Source organism: Rhinolophus sinicus, chromosome 16 (assembly GCF_057876585.1).
Source record: "Rhinolophus sinicus isolate RSI-liver-muscle chromosome 16, RSI-T2T, whole genome shotgun sequence".
Lineage (NCBI taxonomy): Eukaryota > Metazoa > Chordata > Mammalia > Chiroptera > Rhinolophidae > Rhinolophus > Rhinolophus sinicus.
The window spans coordinates 32,342,780-32,362,924 of record NC_142516.1 but is presented as its reverse complement, the minus strand read 5'-3'; the positions used below and the strand labels follow the sequence as shown (position 1 = coordinate 32,362,924).

Below are 20,145 nucleotides of genomic sequence, written 5' to 3'. Positions count from 1 at the left end.
ACTGTATGATCTAGTAATTCCACTCCTAGGTATATACTTAAAAGAAATGAAAATATATATCCAAACAAAAACTTGTACATGAATGTTCATAGTAGCATTATCCATAATAGATAGAACCAACCCAATTGGCCTTCAATGATGAGTGGATATACAAATGGTACATACAATGGAATGTTGTTTGGCCATAAACAGGAATGCTACTATTAATACATGGATGAACCTTAAAAACATTATGCTGAGTAAAGAAGCCAATCACAAAATAGAACACATAAATCTATTGAGAAAATAAATTAATGGTTACCTAGGGCTGGGGGAGAGGGAGTAACTGCTAATGGGTACAGGGTTTTTGTGATGGAGTGGAGGTGAGGGAGCAGTGATGACAATGGTTTAAAATTTTGATAGTTGCACAACTCTGAATAGCCTACAAATTACTGAATTCACACTTTAAATGGGGTGAATTGTATTGTATGTGAATTACATCTCAGTAGAGCTACTATTATAGACAAAACACAAAACCTCTCCACTGGTTTCTCATTTCAGAGTAAAGCCTAAGGTCTTGTAGTGGCCCTATACAGCCCTGCAATTCTACACACCAGCTCCCTACTTCCCTCTGATTCACCCAGCTGCCACTTCCTTCCTTCCTTAACTCTGTTCCATCCACTGCAGCGCCTTTGCTCGTTATAAGACAGGCATGTTCTGCCTCAGGGCCTTTGCATTTGCAATCTCCTGTCAGCTTTACTACCAGATGCCCAAATTTACTCCTAGATTCCCCTCATCTCTATATCTCAGCTCAAATGTAACATCAGTGAGGCTTTCTGGAACACTCTACTTAATATTATACCCCTCCTCACCAAATTCTCCATCTTCCTTCCTTTAACTTTCTCTTAGTACAACTCATCAGCATCTGAAACACTATACATCTTAATGGTTTGTCCCTTCCAAACAGAATGTAAGCTCATTGAGAGCAGGGAATTGTTTTCTTCATTACTGTATCCTTGGTGCCTGGCCTATAGTTAGGATTCAATAAAGTTATCAAATAGATAAATGAATAAATTATAATTCAGGGATATGTCAAGTATTCCTCCATTTCCATTGAGGTGGCCCCTTACCTCAGTTCAGGCTTCATCACCCTCTGGGATCACTGAGGCAGCTTTATTATTGTCGTCCAGCCTCCCATCTCTCCCTCAAATCCCCTGTCCACATTGCAGAACTGCTCCATCTAAAACAGTTATGTGGTTACCTTAATCTTAAAAATTCTTCACAGGAGTGGGGAAAAAAACCCTTCATGGATCTCCCCCACCTAAGGACAAAGTCCAAACTCTTCAGGACTCTATCTCCCTGTGATTTGGCCCTTGCCATATAGTCACATCCCCCTGATATCTCACCATTCAGCCACAGCAAATAACTCTGAATGTTCCAACTTCTCTGGAGCTATGGAGAAGTTGCATGTTCCAGCTCCAAACCCGAGCCTGGCAAATGCATTAATTTTTCCAGCCTGAGCTCAATGGCAAAGTTGGCAACTTAGCTGCCCACAAGCTGATATGCTTCTGCTCCTAGGATCCCTCAACCAGAATTTTCTTCCTTTACAGCACTTACCACTTTGTATCTCTGTCTGCTTCCTTGTTTGTCTCCTCTCCCTGACCTCGTATTCTGTGAAAGCAGAGACTGCTGGGTCTCAGTTGCTTTTGTAACTCATGTCTAGCACTGAGCTTGGCACGTAATAGATATTATCAAATTTTTTTTTTTTTTTTGGAACAGGACTTTATTGGGGAACAGTGTGTACTTCCAGGACTTTTTTCCAAGTCAAGTTGTTGTCCTTTCAATCTTAGTTGTGGAGGGTGCCGTTCAGCTTCAAGTTGTTGTCCTTTCAGTCTTAGTTGTGGAGGGCGCAGCTCAGCTCCAGGTCCAGTTGCTGTTGCTAGTTGCAGGGGGCACAGCCCACCATCCCTTGCGGGAGTCGAACCGGCAACCTTGTGGTTGAGAGGACGTGCTCCAACCAACTGAGCCATCAGGGAGCTCAGTGGCAGCTCAGCTCAAGGTGCCGTGTTCAATCTTAGTTGCAGGGGGCGCTGCCCACCATCCCTTGTGGGATTCGAGGAATTGAACTGGCAACCTTGTGGTTGAGAGCCCACTGGCCCATGTGGGAATCGAACCGGCAGCCTTGGGAGTTAGGAGCATGGAGCTGTAACCGCTTGAGCCACCGGGCTGGCCCCCTATTATCAAATATTTTTGAATAAATGAGTGAGTGTCAGTCCCTGAAGACCCTTTAAGCACTCAGCAGTACTATCCTGCCAAGTCAGTCCTCTTTCTCACGAGAAATTCCCCCCAATACCTGCTCAAATTTACAGTCCCACACTTAGCAGGAAGGGGACTACACTCCCCAGCTGGCAGTTCAGTAGACATGTGGCTAATCCTTCCACCCTATCCCACAGCTTCTCCTGGAGACAAGAAGGATGATTTCACATTACATCAGGTTCATTCTTGCTCATGGAGGAACTGGCTCCCAAGACCTGACAGAACTAGAGGGTGGGAGTAGACATCCATGGAAAACACTGATGACCTTCTCAACTTCATTTCCCAATCAGAGAGGACAGTTTCTGGTTTGCTACTGGTGAGTTTATTACATGATTAAACTTCAAATAAAAAAATAATAACCAAAATCTCAGCAGGGAGGCTAAAGTCAGAGTTTGGGAGAGCTGCTTCCCTGTCCCAAGCCTCTCTTGCCAAGCCCAGCTCCATTAACTCAGCTTGACTCGATCAAGTTCCTCATCAAGACTTGCATCTGTGCCCTGGACATCTCTGCTGTTCCCGTTGGAGACTGAGTCCTGGGCCCTTGGCACTGGGGCTTTGGTGAGAGCCCCATACACACCCATGGCCTGAGGAGAGGAAGAGAGAGCCATGAGGACATATGGAAATAGGTGTAACACAACCCGCCAACGGCTAAAAAGGTGGGACCAGGGTCAGTCAGCTTGTTTTTAGTTTCTCCTTCTCTCACACATCAGTCTTATAAGTTTTAGAGTTGGTTCTAAGAATCTTACAATCTATCAGAACAGGGCCCCCCTCAGAATACTAGCACAGGTATCTGGGAAAAAAAGAAATAAAAAGATGACTCAAGAGCTTCCCTATCTCCAGGGGTGAGTAGGGATGTCTCATTCTTAGAGATTTGTTCTCTACAGAGAATGAAGGGAGGTCTATGTCTCAGGGCACTCTGAAGACCTCTATGGTGTATAAGTGGAGATGGTAGTGGTTGAATCTCAGCTTCTGGCACTGGTGCTCTGTGCCGGGTCCTCAGGGCACTCTAACCTGAGCCACCATACTGGTGACATCGCCAGGGTTCGAGGGCAGCAGGATAGTGTTGGAGTCCTTCGCCAGTTTGGAGAATGCGCTGACATACTGCTCAGCCACGGTCAGTGAGGCTGCTGCATCTCCATTCTGTGGCCACAGGAGGGATAAAATCAGAGATCACAGATATAGAGAAGTGGGTGGGGTGGAGGAGTAGAGAGGAAAAGTCAGGTTCCTGGAAAGAGGATATGCACATCACAATACAAGAGATCAGGTAACCCGTCTCAGTGGAACCCACAAAGACAGGAAATTTTCCAAGGGTAGATAAAAGAACCTTTTCCACTGTCAATTCCTGCCCTCCAACTCCCACCAGGGGCCTCTCACATGTTGTGTCAAAGCTGCAGCCAGGATGCGAATAGCTTCAGCTTTAGCCTTCGCCTTGGCCAGAACTGCACTAGCTTCTCCTAGAATAAAAAAGACAGAACTTGACTCATGAGGTCAGGGTACCCCAAAACTCCTATTCCAGCACCAACACTCAAAGACCCATGCCCTGCTCCTCCGTCAGGCTCTACCCTCTGCTGACCTGCTGCCTGATTTATTTGTTCAGCCTTTTCTGCCTCAGATGCCAGGATCTGTGCCTGTTTCTTCCCCTCTGCCACGTTGATGGCTGACTCTCGGGTCCCCTCAGACTCCAGAACTGTGGCCCGTTTCCGCCGCTCTGCCTCCACCTAGAAGCCCCCAGCAACCCAAATCAACAGGAAGTCACAGTAAACTCTTATACAGATCAGCAACTGTGCCTATCAGAGTAGGGAAGAGAATCCAGGTCCTCATGTGACTAGAGCATCCTGAAGTCCTCCCTGGCCCCCACCTGCATCTGCATGGACTCTTTCACCCGGGGCGGCACATGGATATCCTTGATCTCATAACGGAGGCAGCGGATGCCCCAGCAGTCAGCAGCCTGGTTGATGGCATCCACAATACTAGCATTGAGGGACTCCCGCTCCTGGAGGAAGAGAGGTATGAGAGAGGTGGAAGCCTCAAGCTGAGAAGGGCCGAGGACTGATCTTGATCCCCGGAAAGGACTGAAGAGTGCCAAGCACGTGTCTTCAAACCCCAACTCGGGCTCAGATCTCCTTACCCTGAAGACTTTGTCCAGAGAGAGTTTGCCAAGTTCTGATCTCATAGTTGTCTGAGCTAGCTGGGTGACAGCATACTCAGGATCCTCTACACCGTAGCTTGCCTGAAAGGAACATGGATAGTGTAAGATGCTTGGATGCAGGATTTTAGTGAGGAGAATAACTCAGGAGGTAAATAAAGACGAAAGGAGATACCTTGTAAGGATCCATGATGCGCAGGTAAAGGACTCCATCAATTTGCAGAGTTACGTTGTCTGTAGATGCAGGAGAGAAAAGGAAAGTCAGGCCTCCAACATCCCAATCAGCTCTTTCTCCTAAGCTCTGGATCTCCAGCAACCACTTCCTAATGGCCTCAGAGCACCCATGTTACCCTGCACCCCTCACCAAGAGTCACAGCCGACTGCTCAGGCACATTGATGACAATTTCCTTGAGACTCTGCACATATCGGATCCGGTCTAACACAGGAATGAGGATGTTCAAGCCCTGGGGAGAGGAGTCATGGGTCTTCAGAGGAATGGGGGTTGTAGGGTTGGGATCTAAGCTAGGCCTGGAGTGGGTAGGGAATCAACATATGGAACATGCCCAGAAAAGCTGAAGGCTGGGGGCTTCAATGGTAGGGAAGCTCAAGAGAATACCGTATTTTCCCCCAAATAAGACCTAGCCAGACAATCAGCTCTAATGTGTCTCTTGGAGGAAAAATTAATATAAGACCCGGTCTTATTTTACTATAAGACTAGGTCTAATATACTATGACATATAATACAATACAACATAACATAATACCGGGTATAATACCGGGTCTTATATTAATTTTTGATCCAAAAGACGCATTAGAGCGGATGGTCCAGCTAGGTATTATTTTTAGGGAAACATAGTAGGAATGTGAGGCCTCTGAATGGGATGGGAAAATGAAGGGAATGGGAGCCAGCAGAGTAGCTTTCTCCATGCAGACAGGTGGAGCTGAGAGAGTGGGTAGGGAAGATTCCCAAGAATGGAACCTGTGGGATACTAGGGCAACAAGAAAAGGTGGAACACGGGTATGATGGTCAGCAGTCTAGGCCCTGCTGAGTCTGGTCTTAAGAGTTGCAAGCCAAAGGTGAGGGCAGGCCCCAAGAAGGTCCCATCCCCATCCCCCCATGTCATGAGGTAATTGGGCATCAGGCTGGCCTGGCGTGGGCAGAAGAGGTTCTCACAGGCTCCAGGATCCGGTGGAATCTGCCCATTCGTTCCACCACCCAAGCCTCCTGCTGGGGCACAAACAGTACCACGGTGTTTCGGGGCAATCCTGAGGAGGCGCGGCGCGGAGCGCGGCCAGAAGCCTGCACGGAGCCCTGAAGGGAAGACGACAATTATGAGATCCCAGCCGCCCGGCACGCCGCTCCTCTAGGCGCCTATCCGGAGGCATCTCCCTAAACAGCCACCCTAAGGGGTCCTCAGAGAAACTCACGTGGGACCATGACCTCTGACCCCCGTTTTCTCCCCAAATTTTGAGTCCCCCTCTTTTCGAGCTGAGGATGCAGGTGACCTCTAGCCCAACAGTTGGAGTAGGCTGCCTCGCTCTTACCCTGAGCAACAGGGCCCCAGTCCCCCGCACGGTGCGCGCCAGCATTTCCCACGGCCGCAGCGACCTCCGGAACCAACGAGACGCAGAGCAGAGCGGTCGCTCTAGAAGCCCGGACCTGAGCTTTTTCTTTCCTACTGTATTTTCACTCCCCCGGATGTACTTCCGGTCGTCCTTTCTCTCCGTGCACGCCGCATTCCACATTCAGCCAATCAGCGTTACGTGGCAGAGGCGTGCATCAAGTTGTTCCCTGGGAAACGCAGACCTACAAGGAGCCCAAGATTGGAACTTCTGGTTCTCTCTGATCATGCCCAAGATCTCAGAAATGGTGACCAAAAATGGAAGCTATATTCTGTGTTCAAGTGGCCCAGAAACATCTCCCACTGAGTTGTTTACCCCGACCCGAGAGACTCAGTTCACCCTCGGAGCGTATAACCGCCCCCATCTGTCACCATAGCGACCAGGGGATTGGCGCTGACTCCAATAGCCATAGTTGCCATAGTGACATTCTCTGGCAGTCCTGCTGTGTTGTACCCAGCCCTCCCACTGGGGACTGACCCGATTCCTGTTGTCATAGTGACTGGGCCTAACATTGCAGGATGATTGGACTGAGATTTACCCCTTCCGTCTTTTGCCAAGACACCATAGCTTTTTCTACTTCTTCCCAGGGCCTGATGGACCCTGGTTCCTCCCATAGAGTTCAGCAGAGTCCCAACATTCAGCCTTGTCTGGAGCGTGTCACCCTGCACAACTCCCTGAGCTCTGGCACATCCACATCCTTTAATAGACTTGTATGGTAACCTTCATTTTATGTATCAGGGCAATGAAGTTAAGAGGGGCTGAAATCATTAACAATAGAACCAGTATAAGAATCCATATCCACATCCAGAGAGTTCTGCCTTTATGGTTGAACCTTCCTCATAACCCAACCCAATTATCTGGAATCAATCTCAGGTCCTAAGAATCAGCAGGGCCTCAGGGAAGACTTCATAGCCTCAGGCCCCCTCTCTGGGAGAGAGGGCAGAGTCCCAGCTCCAGTTAGGCCCTCTATCCCCATTCCCATTCTCTCCTGGACAGAAAAAGTAGGCCTTAGTTCAAGTTTCCAAATAAGAATTTATTCTTTCTTTTTTTCTAAAAAAAAAAAAAAAAAGTACCAGGTACAATTGTTTTTCGTGTGTGTGTGTGTGTGTGTGTGTGGTGGTGGTGGTTGTTTTTTTTTCAAGTTTCAGCAAATGCTTGTTCCCCACAGCCTAGCCCCAGAAGTCAGGGCTAAGGTTGGGTCAGAGTCTGGAGTGGGGAATGGGGTAGTTGGGAACCACATGATTGGGTTTGAGGGGTGCCCCTCACCCCAGCTGAGGTAGGTAGGTCAGAGTCTGGCCAGGTGAGAGGAGGCACCCCGGTCCATGGCCCTGACTCTGCCCCCTGAACACCTTCCTCAGTCAGGACCCCAAAGTAAGGGGACACAAGCAGGAGAGGGACAACTGGAGTCTAGAGCCCTAGATGAGGGGTGGTTAAACCCCATATATGTGCGAATGCATGCACGCTCCTTCTCACACACATAGCATACATACAGCTTCCACGCATGCACACACACCCATACATACACACACACACACACACACACACACACACACACACACAGTTGGCCTTCAGAGAGGGGACAGAGGGTAGGAGAAGTGAAAAAATGAGGGAAAGACAGGGGAAGCTGAGTCTTTGGTTAGTGACTCAGTCCATCTGGGATAATCTCTCTGCCCTCAGCTGAGGGAGAGCAGTTCTTCCCCAGTCCCAACATCAGCCTCTTCAACTCCTGAGATTGGAGCAATATCTGAGAGTGGGAAAGGAGGAGGGGCAATGCCAATTGTCAGGTTTGGGAGGTTACCAAGGCAATCCAATTTGAATAAATTATAAATTAAAAATAAATAAAATAATAAGTGGCCCCTGCCCAGGACTGGGAGGCAACGCTGGCATGACTTGCCTGGGAACTTGGGGCAACCTCAGGGTAGCTTCGGTTCCTCCCCAGTACCTAAGCTGGCCTGGGAATTCCAAGGGAGGGGGCAGGCACGTGGAGAACCCAGAGTAGGGCAGATTGTGGTAAGGATCAGAAGTTTTAAACACCCAAATAATCACTTTGGGCATGAGCATGGCGAGGGCTTTAATTCAAGCCTGAAGGGTCTCTCGCCACCTCTCCACGTGTTTGCTCTGTCCAGCATGGAGTATGATGGGCTGGTCCTTGGCCCACATGGGATCAGGGCACTGGCAATCAGGGCAAAGGTGAATAACGTGGATTGTGAGGGGCCTCAGTCACAGCCTGCAGTTCATAGGGGAGCCCTGTGTCCAGTTCCAGACTCCGGCGGGAAAAAAGCAGGCGGATGTCTCCATGCAGGCTTAAGCGGCCCGAGCGGGAGCTCCGGAACCTAGAAGAGAACAGGGCGATCAAAGTAAGGACCCAGACAATAGAGAAGCAAGGAGAGATGCTATTCAGGGAAGGGCTACCTGGGTTGGGGAAAGGATACCTGGGCTGCCCCAGCTGTCCTTGGGCCCTGTCCTCACCTGAGGTGCAGCAAGTAGCAGAGGAGGCGGCGGGTGGGGCTAGCATTTCCCTCCTCACCCACAGGCACCAAAAAGAGGCGATGGCGCAAGAAGGTCATGTGGGCAGCAGGCATGTCCGAGAAGTCAAAGGTCACGAGGAACATCTTCACCACAGTCTGATTGGGGTTAAATAAGGTCTGGGGGCAGGACAGGCAAGGTTGGTAGGGCCTAGGGGTTATTTTCCTCTCCCCCCTCCCACCCCCTCAGGGAAAACTCACCACTTGGATGGTGCCCATCTTGGGCACGCTGTAACCCTTCCTCCCCAGAGGGTTCAGGTCCACGACGCCCTGGGAAGGCCATGGAGCCATCAGCTAAGGTGGGCACTGAGAGAGCCCTGAATGCTCACCCATCTCCACAATCTCACTCTGTGACCTGGCCCCTGTTCCACACTAGAGTTCGCCCCACTGCCCTGACTCTCTTAGGTGAGGAACACCTAAAGAATACCTCTTGACCCCAACCCCTCATCCTCAAGAGCTGAATTTGGGTGGAAATCAGATCATACCAGAAAGGGGGCCGGGGCATTTTGTTCAGAAACATCAAAGAAGGTGACAGTGACAGGCAGCGTGACATGCTGGGGGCAGTAGGATCCACTAGCTCCAATCTCTGCCGTGAAGCCCTCAATATGGCCAGATGGTGCAAAGCGTCCTCGCAGCAGTGATTCCTGGGGTGGGAAAACACAGTGTGAGAGAGACACCAGCTCTTTTCCTTATCCATCCAAGTCACTCTCCACCATCCCACTTCCCACAAGGCCCCCCCACCCACCATCACAAAATCCAAGGGGAACTACCTCAAAGTTGCCCAAAAGGGTACGGCTGACAGTGGGGGTAGGAACAGGGGAGGCACTGGGGGGGCTCAGCAGGCCTGGTCCCTTCCGGAAGTTTCGAAGGGAGCTCCTGGTAGGGGAGGAGACACACAGTGGGTTGGCTTGAGGTGTGTTGGGATGCCTGCTTATGTCCTTAGGCCTCACCCTTTGCCATTACTTAGGGCTCCTGCCCTGGGGTCCCCTACTCAGCAGTGAGAAAGAGGATTACAGACTTTGGTCCCCATTTTCCAGACACAGGGCAGAGGGAACAGGTGGTCACTTACAGCTTCAGGCGACGGGCACCTTTCAGCCTCCGTCCTGTAGGACTGCAGTCTGTAGGCTCCTATGGAGAGGAAAGATTAGAGAAGGAGATTGGGTGGAGGCCAGGTATGTTTGGGAGCAGGGGCTCATCACAAGCTCTCATAGGATCATGCCCCCTTCACCTTTTCCCCCACACATATCCACTTAAGAGTAGACCATCTCCAAAGGGGAGTGGGTAGGAAGTTGGGCAGAAAAGGGGAAGGGGATTGAGAAGTACACATTGCCAGTTATAAAATAAGTCACAGGGATATAATGTACAACATAGGGAATAGAGTCAATGATATAATAACTATGAACAGTGACAGATGATTACTAGACTTATTGCGGTGATCACTTTGTAAGGTAAAATGTTGAATCACTATATTGTACTCCTGAAGCTAAGATAATATTGTGGCAGCTATAAATAAAAATAAGTTTTAATAGTAGACCATCCCCTCTCCTGGCTTACCAGAACAGGCTCCTTGGGCCCAGGCAGCAGATGGCTCCAGAAGGGTGTGGCTTTGGCATCAGAACTGTTGGCAGCAGGAGGGTGACCCAGGGTTCCCCGGCGCCTCTGAGGGGTTGGCCCCTCATCCTCAGAGCTGACATCCAGGGCTTCTCCAGCAGGAAGCAGCCTTCGCTTGGTGGGGCAGGGGCCTGGAGGTCCAGGGCCAGGGGGTGTGTGCTCGGGACTGTGCCCATTGGCAGTGCCAGGGGACTCCCTAGGCCAGGGGCTGCCCCCATTGCCCACCCCAGCCACTGGGCTCTTACTCCCTAGTTGTGCAAGACTGTGCAAATCAGTGTCAAGTGTGTGCAGCTGGCCTGGAGGGGCTTGTCCTGGGAATGCCCCCAGGGACCTTTGTCCCCCTGGATCTGGGGAACCCCAGTCTCTGGTGTGCAAAGTATTGCAGGAAGCATTTGACGGGGGCCAGGGGGGATTCCGGGTCCCTGAAGTCCAAGGTGAGGTGGAGCTACTTCCCTGTTCCACAACACAGAGGCCATGATGGCAGAAATGCTGGCTGGCCACACCCAGTCCCAGCCCCAGCCCCTCTGAGCCCAATAGCCCCACAGTAGATGGTTCTTCAGGGGGTAGGCCCTCCCTAGCCCCCAGCCCAGGTCCTCTCTTCAGCTCTCGGGGACCCTCAGTGGGCGGGGCCGACCGTTTCAGGGCCCTAGGAGGCTCGGAGGCACCAGCTGGAGTGGAAAAGATGGATACCTGGTAGACCCCGGGGGATGTTGCCCCCCCTGCTGGGCTGTAGCCCATGAGCAGGCCACCCTGGAGGGCCCCCTGCCTGACTGCAGGCTGCGAAGGGCCAGCCTCTGGCTCTGAGGATGGAGATGGCTCCGCCTGCACGTGGCGCATGAAGCCCCGCCTTGGGTCAGGGGGGCCCCCCCCCACAGCCTTTATGCTGGGCCTGGGCTGGGGGGCCTGGGGACATCTGTGCAAGAGAAGAGAAGAAAAGGTAGTCAGAGGACTCAATGTGTCTTCTCCCTCCCAGCTGAGTTTCAGATCCTCCCCTGACCCGAAGAGGTGACCTTGCTGGGTTCCTGGGGGTAGAGGTGTCTAAACCCCCAGGTGGATTAATGGAGTATAGAGGCTACTCCCAGAACTTCTGAAAGGGTGACATGTTTAGCTCAGATTTCTTACTGGACCTACTCCCCATCCCCCTCCCTGGCACTCACCCCGATGAAGAGGCCTTAAGCCTAGCTGTGTGTTCCCTCTTTCTGACTGATGTCTTGCTCTCCTAGCTTGCAGTCTGGTCCATGCCCGCTGCACTGGCAAGGTGACTGCCACCATTCCGTGCAGCTCCTGGGCTCAGCTGGACCCTAAGGAAAGAAGAACAAACATAAGGATCCCTGCAGTCAGTGGTAAGGCTCCTCTCCTATCGTGGGCTAATAGAATACGCCACAAGACATCGTCTTCCATGTGAGGAGCTCTTCAGAAACAGAAGAGCAGTCTTGGAATCCAGGGCCCACAGGACAGAGTTGGGCTACATAAGGAGTCACAGAGAGGCAAGTCTTGGCTCAATGTAATAAGGATCTGATAAGTTGAGGCAGGATGACCACTTGTCAGGGCCACCACCTTGGGGACTCCTGCTCTGAATGGAAAGGGGGATGAGATACCCCAAGCTCCAAGAAACCCTGCTGGCTAAGAGGATGGCCAGGGCAAGAATTCAGAATTCCTAGTCAAGTCCACCAACTTGCACAACTCCTTCCCACATCTATCTCCAAAGGGACATGTACCACCCTAGAGCCCTAAGGATAGGGATCTTGCAGAAACTCACCTCCCTTTCAGCACTCAGAGGTACAAACCTCACTCAGGTCAGCTCAAAGCAGGCCCTCTGGCATTAAACTCCCAATTGCCCCAAGCAGTCTGTCCCTTTAACAGGAGGCAACAAATCTAACCAAAAACAAGTCTGGGGTGGGAGGGAGAGGAGGTACTACCAGAAAGTGCTTTCCAGGGTCTACCCCTCCCCCAGGCCCTGCAAACTCGAGATAAGGCAGTGGCAGTCAGACAGCTGGAAGCAACTAGTGGTACCTTTCTACTCCTCCCCAACACATCCAACACCCCAAAAAGCAAACCACGGCTTTTCTGCCAGGACACGATAGTCTTCACCAAGAAGTCCACCTTCAGGAGCCCATACTGGGGGAGGGGAATGTCAAACTGAAGACCTTTTTCCTTCATGGGAGGAAATACTGCTCCCAGGATCAAGCTTCTGCCTGACATCCATGATGCCCTTTCCTCTTTAAGGAATGCCCCGTTTGCCTACCCAAGCCCTACCCTTCCTCCTTGGCTAGGTCAAGTGCCATCCCCTCCAGGAATCCTGTTCTGGTCACCCCAGACCACAGGTATCTCTCTCTCCTCTGAGACCTCACGTAGTGCAGTGTCACTATCTCCTGTAACCTAGTGACAGTTCTGCTTGCTCTGTGGGTAAGACTGACCATAGGGTTCTTCTTGAGGATAGGTTTGTGCCCCACTCCTCCACCCAACTCCAACCACAGGGGTAATCACATAGGAGGGTTCAGAAAAGTGGATTGCAAGCCCCAGAGATTTGGGTAGCAGTCCTGACAATGCAGAGAAAAACTCCCAGAATGAGAGCAGAGAGATTAATCGTACAGGGAGAATCAGTGAAAATAGAGGTGGGGGTGGGGAGAAAGGGGAGATTTGCACCCAGGGACTGAAAAGCTCTCCTTCACTAAGTTCCCATTATTACACCCCACACTATCCTAGTTCATCAAGTTCTCATTAGAACTGGGATCCCTAAGAAAATTCTGCTTCCCTGTGGTGGGTGTGGTGGCTGGAAAGGGCAGCATGCCAATAGCAGTGTTGTCAGAGGGTACAACCTGTACTCTCTCTACCCCTCCTTTCTTCTACCCAAGCCATACAGACTCAGGAAGGGCCTTTTCCTCAGCTCTCCCACCTCCAGGTCATCCCAGATGGCTTCTTGAGCCTTTGCCCTGGGGAAGCTAGGTGATGACATGATGCCCAACTTGACCCCAGCATGCCTGGCATCTGCTCATTACCCCAGAGCCCTCTCAGTTCCCTCCCTGTCAATGAGAAGCTCTAAGACTCACTTTCCTGCTACCCAGCCAGTCTGGCTCTAGACCATGGCTTCAAGCTGACTCACGGGGCAGGACTTAGGGGGAAGGGTAGGCCAAACCTCCTCTCTGTGCAGGGGGTGGGCAGCAGCTGGCGTCAAACAGCTGTGCCAGGCTTTGACTGGCAAAGACTACAGTTCCCAACATGCCAAAGGAGCAAGGCCAGCAAAAACAACAAGTCCCAGAATACTATGGGGTTTGTATCCTTAGACACCTGCTAGGCCTGGGAGGTAGGGTAGGTGGGTGTTTGTATAGGTACAAGCTCCCAGGCTCTCCCCTTCCCTTCCTTATTAAAGATATGCATTTCTACCCTGATCAAGAAGCGTAGCAAGGAGAATTCCTCTCCATGTGCTTTCCACCTTCATTCAGTTTGGAGAGAACTGCTGCCAGCTGCTCTACATTTTGTCCCTGTACAGGTCCACACAAGCTAAGTGGCTTGTTTCTATGGACGACCACTGGTAGGAAGGTCAGTCTCTGCTCTCTCACCACCTCCTTGGTCACTGGCCTAGAGCCTTCCACCCTCAGTGGAGAGGGAGCGGATCTCAGCACCATCTCCAAACTGAACCCGGCAGAGTCACCCAGGTTCCCACACTCCTTGTTCTGGACGATCATCCACCCCCACCTCCTGCTTAGCCTCCCAGGTCCTTTCTCACCCCTCTCATCCCCACAGCCTGGGACAGGCCCCATTCCCTACTGGAGGTTCGCGGATTTGCTCTTTTCCCTTAGTACACACTCACCCCGCTCCCAAATTGGCTCCGCCACGGCGGTCGCTGCTCCGGACCCTCCGTCCCGTCCCTCCCCTCGAATCCCAGATCCTCCCCGCACGGGCCCCCAACCCAGACAAAGGGTGGCTCAGGCTGAGCTCTGCTCTGCTAGGCTCTTTTCTGTTCAGCTTCGTGTGCAACACTAGCGGGCCCCGGCGCCCGCAGCCCCCCAGACGCTGCTGCGCCCCTCCCCGCGACTGTCCCTCCCCGTGGCCGCCCCGGCTCCGCGCTGCCGACTCTGCTGCCCCTCTGACTCACAGGCCATTTCCTACCAGCTGATGGGGCCGCCCGCCCCGCCCAGCGACCCAACACCCCCGCCGCCGCGGCCGCGGCCGCCACGCCCCCCTCAGACCACGCCCTCATGGCAGCAACCGTGCTCATTGGCCCAGAGGAGGCCAGCCTCCCCACGACCTAGAGTGTGAGGCACGCCCCCACCAAAAGATGTACGCCCATTGGTCCACAAGGGGGCAGGCCTACCCAGGGTTGCCCCGCCCATCTCCTAACCCCTCATCTGCCGGAATCCAAAGCAGCGCTCTGCCCAGCCATTTAACCCTTTTAAAGGCGTAGGCCTCCCACTTTTCACCCCCCACCCCCCGCCCTTCCTCTTCCGAGGCTGGTTAATAGGATGCCCAAGGGCTTTCACAACCACAGATGGACAACCTCCAAAATCGGCCTGCTCTTCCCACACCAGACCCCAAATATCCCCACTCTCATTCATCTCTCCCTGCTTTGCAAACCAGAGCTCCAGAGACGAGAGAACTCTTGGAGTCTAGGAAGATTCCTTCATGCCAGAGCAGATGAAAAAGTCCTGAAGTGGGATACTACCTCCTTCCATTGAGAAATGGTATTCTTCCTTCTCTTACTTTATACTGATGTTTTTTGCCTTCATTGGAGGGGCCCCAAGGGAGACATTCTAATTCAGAGCTCTAAACATTCTTTGTGCTTCATCCCTTCTGTCAGTACTCTTTCTATTCACAGGCCTCTGTTCAAGGAGGCAGAACAGCCAGGGGAAGTAAGGTAGGAAGGCTTCTGCCCAGAGTGGGGGACATATGCCCAACTCAAGCTCACCCCCATGACTCACAGCTCCCTCGAAACTCTCCACCCTCCCCCTGAGTCACTGGGCCCCAGGCCCAGCCCAGGCCCAGCCAAATAAAGTGGCAGCAGAACCAGCATTCTTAATTCTTGTCCTCCTATTCTTTGAATGACCAGCACGGAAACCTCTGTAAGGATTAGGCATTAAAAGACACTTTTCAGAGGGGCTGCTTTAGGGGCAACCTAAGAAAATACCTTTCTCTCTGCACTTTTCAGCAAACCAGACACTTTGGAACTTAGGAGGCTTTTTTTCCCAGTCTTCCACAGAAACAGGAGAAACACCAGAGCCAAAAGAGGGAAGATTCAAACTGAGGCCCTGGAGAACTGGCTGATGCCCTGGCAGCTCCCTGGTTGTGCCTCCAGAAGAGGGGGCATCTGTTCTCCTATAGTTCAGAAGCCACAGGAGGCCCAAGGTCCTTGAGGTCATCACTGGACAGTAAAAAGAGGTTCCCCTCCTCCTACTTCCTCCTTGTGCCCTAGACTTAGGAAGGACAACAAGTAAGTTAGTTCCTCAAGGCTCCCTTCTCTTCACCTCAGACCAGGGGAAAAACCTTGAAAAAGAATGCAGTTGCTATGGAATGACTTCCTTGTTGGTTCCCTAATGATAAGGAATAGGATTAAAGAAATTTTCAACACCCTGAACAAAATTGCAGAGCACAAATGTAAGAGTCTACTTGCCTTAGTAAAAGCTTACTGGGTAGACAGGTAGACACGGAACACTGCAGGAAAGGCATAATCCCTTGATGACCCCACCTTGTTCTATCTTTCTGCCACTACCATAGGCGAGGCCATAGTTACCTGCAAAGGTCGGGGGGCAATAGTTCAGGGGCAAAGATCAAAGATGTTCTAGGCCTCAGTGTGTCCTGGAAAAGCATCATGGTACAATCAAGAGGCCTTACCTAGCTGCCCTAACTCTTACCCCGCTTTATTTTTTTTTCCACAGCAATTATCAACAACTGGCCTCTCTCTCTCTCTCTCTCTCTCTCTCTCTCTCTCTCTCTCTCTCTTTCTTTCTCTCTCTCTCTCTCACACACAGACACAGACACAGACACACACACATGCACACACATACTTCTTCATTTCTTTTTTCCTCTATTAGAATGGAAGCTCCATAAGAGCAGCAACTTCGTCTGTTTTGTTCATGCTGGTATTCCCAGAATCAACATCAATGCCTGGCACATAATAGGTGCTCAATAAACACTGGCTGAAAGAAACAATCAGGAACAACAATCAGGAGACCTGGGTCCTAATTCCTGCTCTTTCACTGTGAAACCTAGAGACAATCAGTCTGTTTCTCCATAAATTTCCAAATCTGTAAAGCAAGGGGTTTGCATAAATGAAGACACTGAGGATCTCTAGAACTCTGGCCTTATACTGCTATAATTCTAATGGCTATTGTTCACTCAGATCCATTTTCAGAAGATGAGTCCAAGCGTCTGAATGCCCTGCTGCTTGTATCAAAGAAGAAAAGATGTGTATTCCAGCCTCAGCTCAGCAATGCCCCACCCACTCACACAAATGCCTCAATCCTGAGGAAGCTGGAGTGAGTCTGTCCTAGGCCCGCCTCTTTGACAGACAGTCTGGGAAGCTGTGTTGCCATAGCAATCAGCTCCACCTCAAAAGGCATCAGCCTGCCCTCCTTTACCCCACTCTTTGTCTGGCCTCAGCACCCCCTCCCTCCCTAGATAGTCTCCTAACTAGAGGAGGCTGGCTTGGGGCCCCTTTTCAGCAACACTGTCACACTCATTCAGCCACACTGTGGAAGGCAGGCCTTTCTCACCCTTTCCCAGTCAGCCCAGAGGCAAAAAGAACTCTGGCACTACATCAAGTCCCCTCAGGGAAGGAGAGGAGCCCCCAAGAGGACCAGGCTCTAGTCTCAGTTCTGACAGTCAGCTTCCAAGCCAGGACTGTGAGAAGCCATTCCTTCTTCCTCCCCCAGTTGAGGCTGGAATCTCACATCCCTTCCCTAGTTCAGCCTACAATGGTGGCCCACCTCTCAAATCATAGATCAAAGGCTCTCAGTGTTCCTCACTATTTCCCTCCTCCCACAGAAGCTCAGAATTTTTGAGGCCCCTAAGGTACCCCAACCAGCAGAAGGAAAAGGGTGGAGGTAATCAGTTTGTGGGTGGTAAAAATATGGCTACCAGTTACTTAGGGGGCTGTTGGGAGAAACCTTGATAGTAGTGAGGGGTGGAGTCTGGGCCTTGTTGCTGGTTACTGGGGTCTCTGGCCATTGAGTATAAAGTCTGGGGCAGGGCACAGCTCCTAGACGGGTAAGGACCAGGCCAGGCCCCAGGGCGAGGAAGGAAGTGGGAAATGAGCACACCCAGAGCATAAGGGCAGGGCAAAGGGGGGGGGGGAGGGGAAAGATAGGGACCAAGGCAAGCTCTGGAAGGAACAGGAACTAGAGTGGGGGGGTTAACAGGAACCAAACGGGGGAAGGGTCCCCAGGGACACCAACTAGGGGGCAGAAATCCCAGTCTCAGCCAGACAGATTCAAAGCAGAATGAGCTCAAGACCTGGTGGCACAGAGGGCCTGGCTCCTCTCTTGAGTGCTCAGGCCAGAAAGTGGAGTTAGGAGCTGAGGAGCCAGAAGCACTACAGACTGGCATCTTCACACACCAATTCCATCACCCTCACTCCTAGAACACAGTACACAAACATCTTCCTGGAGTCTCCACAATGCCCCCAGACTATTACCTTCTCAAAGCATTAGGGGTTCTCCCCACCTCAGTTGGAGCCTACAACCGGTTCCCCTCATACAGTGCCCACAGCCCCATACCGTCTTTCTCCACACAGTCCCTCCCTGGCTCTCACATTCTGGACCACCAGCCTTTCATCATACAGCACCCCTTCCCCCAAAGTGCCTTCAGATCCCCTCCCCCTCAAGTATGCCTTCAACCCTCCACATCAGATAGCGACCTCACCCCCGCACATAGTACCTTCCACCCCCACAAAGCACTCCCGCCCCTCCCCCACAAGAGCCCCTGAAGAATGCACCTCCTAGCCCACACATTGAGCCCCAATTCCTTCGCCAACTCTGTCTTCTTCCCCCCAGAAGTCTACAGATCCTCTCCTTCCCTAACGTGTCACCCACCTCCTTATGTCTGCCCAAGCGTACCCCCGTCCTTGTCCCTTCTTCCACCCGCACCCCGCCCCACACCTGTAGTTCCGGGAGTCCCGTTGCACCTAGGGAGGTAGTGGACTGGTGCAGTAACCGAGCAGCCCCAGCTGCAGCTTCGGCCTACAAACCTCGCCCCTTAGTCCGAGCCCCGCCCCCGCAACGCCCGGGCCCAACCTCTCCCACGTCCCACCTCCCACCTTCCCTGGTTTCGTCCCCTTTCCTAGTTTCTTGAATTCCTCAGGCTCCTCCTCTTTAACGCAGACCACGCCCCCTGTGGCTCCGCCCCTTCTAGTGTACTTCGCCTTTCCCCAGGATCCTCCGCTTGTCCCTGGCCCCACCCCTGGCCCCGCCCCCTTTTGGTCTCTGCCTTTCACTAGGACCCGCCCCCTAGAATTCCAGCCTGGCAGAACCAGTGCCAGGCCACCTTCCACCACTAGCCCCCTCCCACCTCGGAGGCTCTCCTCCCCCCGCCCCTTCTCCCGCTAGCCTCACGCGGGCGCTCGTTCTCCAGCCCGGATCCGCTGGCTCTGATTGGTGGCGGTGGCCCCAATGGATGGCTGGGGAGACAAAGTGATGGCTGCAGGTCGCCTGAGGCCCCACCCCGGCCACGTGCAGCTTCTGTGATGACAGGTCTAGATGGGCGGGGCCTCGTCCCGTCCCTCTGGCTGTAGGCCTAGGCTGACTTGATCCACGAGGCGGTGGGGGCCGGAGCCCGAGCCAAAGCGCTAGCCTGAGGGCTCCGAGCTTCACCCGGCCTCTCCCCAGGCTTTCGCGCTGGTGTGAGCTGCCTGCCTGCGGAACTTGAACCTCTTTGTAGGGAGGTCTGGGTTAGCGTGCTCGTTTGCCCCAATGGTGTTTGCAAGGTAGGGTGCAAGGAGTCTCAGGGGTGTGTGAACTTGGGGGAATCTGGGCGGTGGGGGTCTCAAGTTTGTGCGGTTGACGGATTTCTGCAGCCTATGCTGTGCCGGAGAGTTTGAGGTCTGGAAGATGGGCAATAGAGTCCTATCTGTACCTATGGAGGTGGGTCAGCGTGGAAGTCTGAATTTTAGGAGCCTAAGTGTTAATACTGAGATAGAAGGGCCTGAAATCGCCGGAGAAAAGTAGGGCCTTTGCTTTGTACAGTGTCGAGTGAACTATGTAACAGTTACACAAGTTCTGTAATTTAATTAGCGCTTGAGTCTTCTGTTAAACTTCTTCCTCACTGGTTCCCGAAATACAGCAGTGTAGGTCGATGCTTATTAGCTACCAGTAGATGGCAGCACAGGACCTTTGCAGAACTGAATGGGTCCTAAGCCCAGACAGGGACAAGGGGGCCTGTCAGAGGAGCCGGCGGTATGGAGATGGCTGTATGGTAGATCTGACCTGATCAAGTTCTCTGTAAGTCTCAGATTCTTTAGGTCTGTCTCTGTGACTTTAGTTCTGTCACTAAATAACTTAAGCTAGTTTAGTGAACACTAATGGTGTGCTAGGGGGAAAAATTGTTTTTTTCTCTGCCCTTAAGGAATTTGTTTTAGATAGCCATACAAATATTGATACAATCCTAGAAAAAGTCAAGTTAGAACGGTTTTGTGTAGTGGGAAAAGCACAGAGGTTTGAAGTCATTTACAGTCTTGAACTTTGGTTTGGGTATTTACTAGCTATGAATTTGGGTAAATTACTTGACTTTTTAAGAAATAAACTTTTAATTTTAGAAATCTTAGATTTACAGAAATTTTGTGAGCATAGTACAGAGTTTCCATATACCCCACACCTAATTTCCTGTATTAATAACATCTTACATTAGTATGGTTCATTTGTTACAATTAATGAACCAATATTGATACATTAACTAAAGCCCATACTTTACTCAGATTTCCTCAGTTTTTACTTTGCATCCTTTTTTTTGTTCCAGGAT

At 51.7% G+C, this 20,145-nt stretch overlaps 2 protein-coding genes across 6 annotated transcripts; both read right to left on the bottom strand.

Moving 5' to 3' along the window:
* Nucleotides 1-2,556: 2,556 nt before the first annotated feature.
* On the bottom strand, nt 2,557-6,353 carry STOML2 (stomatin like 2). The gene is made up of 10 exons (XM_019729012.3): nt 5,984-6,353; nt 5,613-5,750; nt 4,803-4,902; nt 4,614-4,672; nt 4,421-4,522; nt 4,151-4,285; nt 3,866-4,010; nt 3,667-3,746; nt 3,304-3,432; nt 2,557-2,876 (listed from the first exon to the last, which is right to left on the bottom strand). The coding sequence occupies exons 1-10, from the start codon at nt 6,182-6,184 to the stop codon at nt 2,739-2,741; spliced, it is 1,227 nt and encodes a 408-aa protein (XP_019584571.2). The 5' UTR covers nt 6,185-6,353; the 3' UTR covers nt 2,557-2,738.
* A 720-nt stretch (nt 6,354-7,073) lies between these two features.
* ATOSB (atos homolog B) lies at nt 7,074-18,834 on the bottom strand. Of its 5 annotated transcripts, none has more exons than XM_019729018.3 (9): nt 18,744-18,834; nt 11,355-11,498; nt 10,141-11,110; nt 9,656-9,714; nt 9,357-9,462; nt 9,072-9,230; nt 8,788-8,856; nt 8,531-8,706; nt 7,074-8,394 (listed from the first exon to the last, which is right to left on the bottom strand). In XM_019729018.3, exons 3-9 carry the CDS (start codon nt 11,032-11,034, stop codon nt 8,241-8,243), a joined length of 1,617 nt encoding a protein of 538 aa, XP_019584577.2. In that variant the 5' UTR covers nt 11,035-11,110; nt 11,355-11,498; nt 18,744-18,834; the 3' UTR covers nt 7,074-8,240. The 5 variants fall into 5 exon arrangements, with proteins under 5 accessions (XP_019584577.2, XP_019584572.2, XP_019584575.2 ...); XM_019729013.3 differs by lacking the exon at nt 18,744-18,834 and adding an exon at nt 18,291-18,425; XM_019729016.3 differs by lacking the exon at nt 18,744-18,834 and adding an exon at nt 14,294-14,355.
* Nucleotides 18,835-20,145: the final 1,311 nt, after the last annotated feature.

What these genes read in the sequence shown, in the direction of transcription:
- STOML2 (XM_019729012.3), bottom strand. Translation starts at nt 6,184, where the DNA reads ATGTGGAATGCGGCGTGCACGGAGAGAAAGGACGACCGGAAGTACATC. An exon ending in CTGGGGCCCTGTTGCTCAGG is followed by an intron (nt 5,751 to 5,983) that starts GTAAGAGCGAGG and finishes TCTTCCCTTCAG; the next exon opens with GGCTCCGTGCAGGCTTCTGG. An exon ending in TCACCAGTATGGTGGCTCAG is followed by an intron (nt 2,877 to 3,303) that starts GTTAGAGTGCCC and finishes TCCTCTCCTCAG; the next exon opens with GCCATGGGTGTGTATGGGGC.
- ATOSB (XM_019729018.3), bottom strand. Translation starts at nt 11,034, where the DNA reads ATGCGCCACGTGCAGGCGGAGCCATCTCCATCCTCAGAGCCAGAGGCT. An exon ending in GGTGCCCGTCGCCTGAAGCT is followed by an intron (nt 9,463 to 9,655) that starts GTAAGTGACCAC and finishes CTCCCCTACCAG; the next exon opens with GAGCTCCCTTCGAAACTTCC. An exon ending in CCCTTTTGGGCAACTTTGAG is followed by an intron (nt 9,231 to 9,356) that starts GTAGTTCCCCTT and finishes TTCCCACCCCAG; the next exon opens with GAATCACTGCTGCGAGGACG.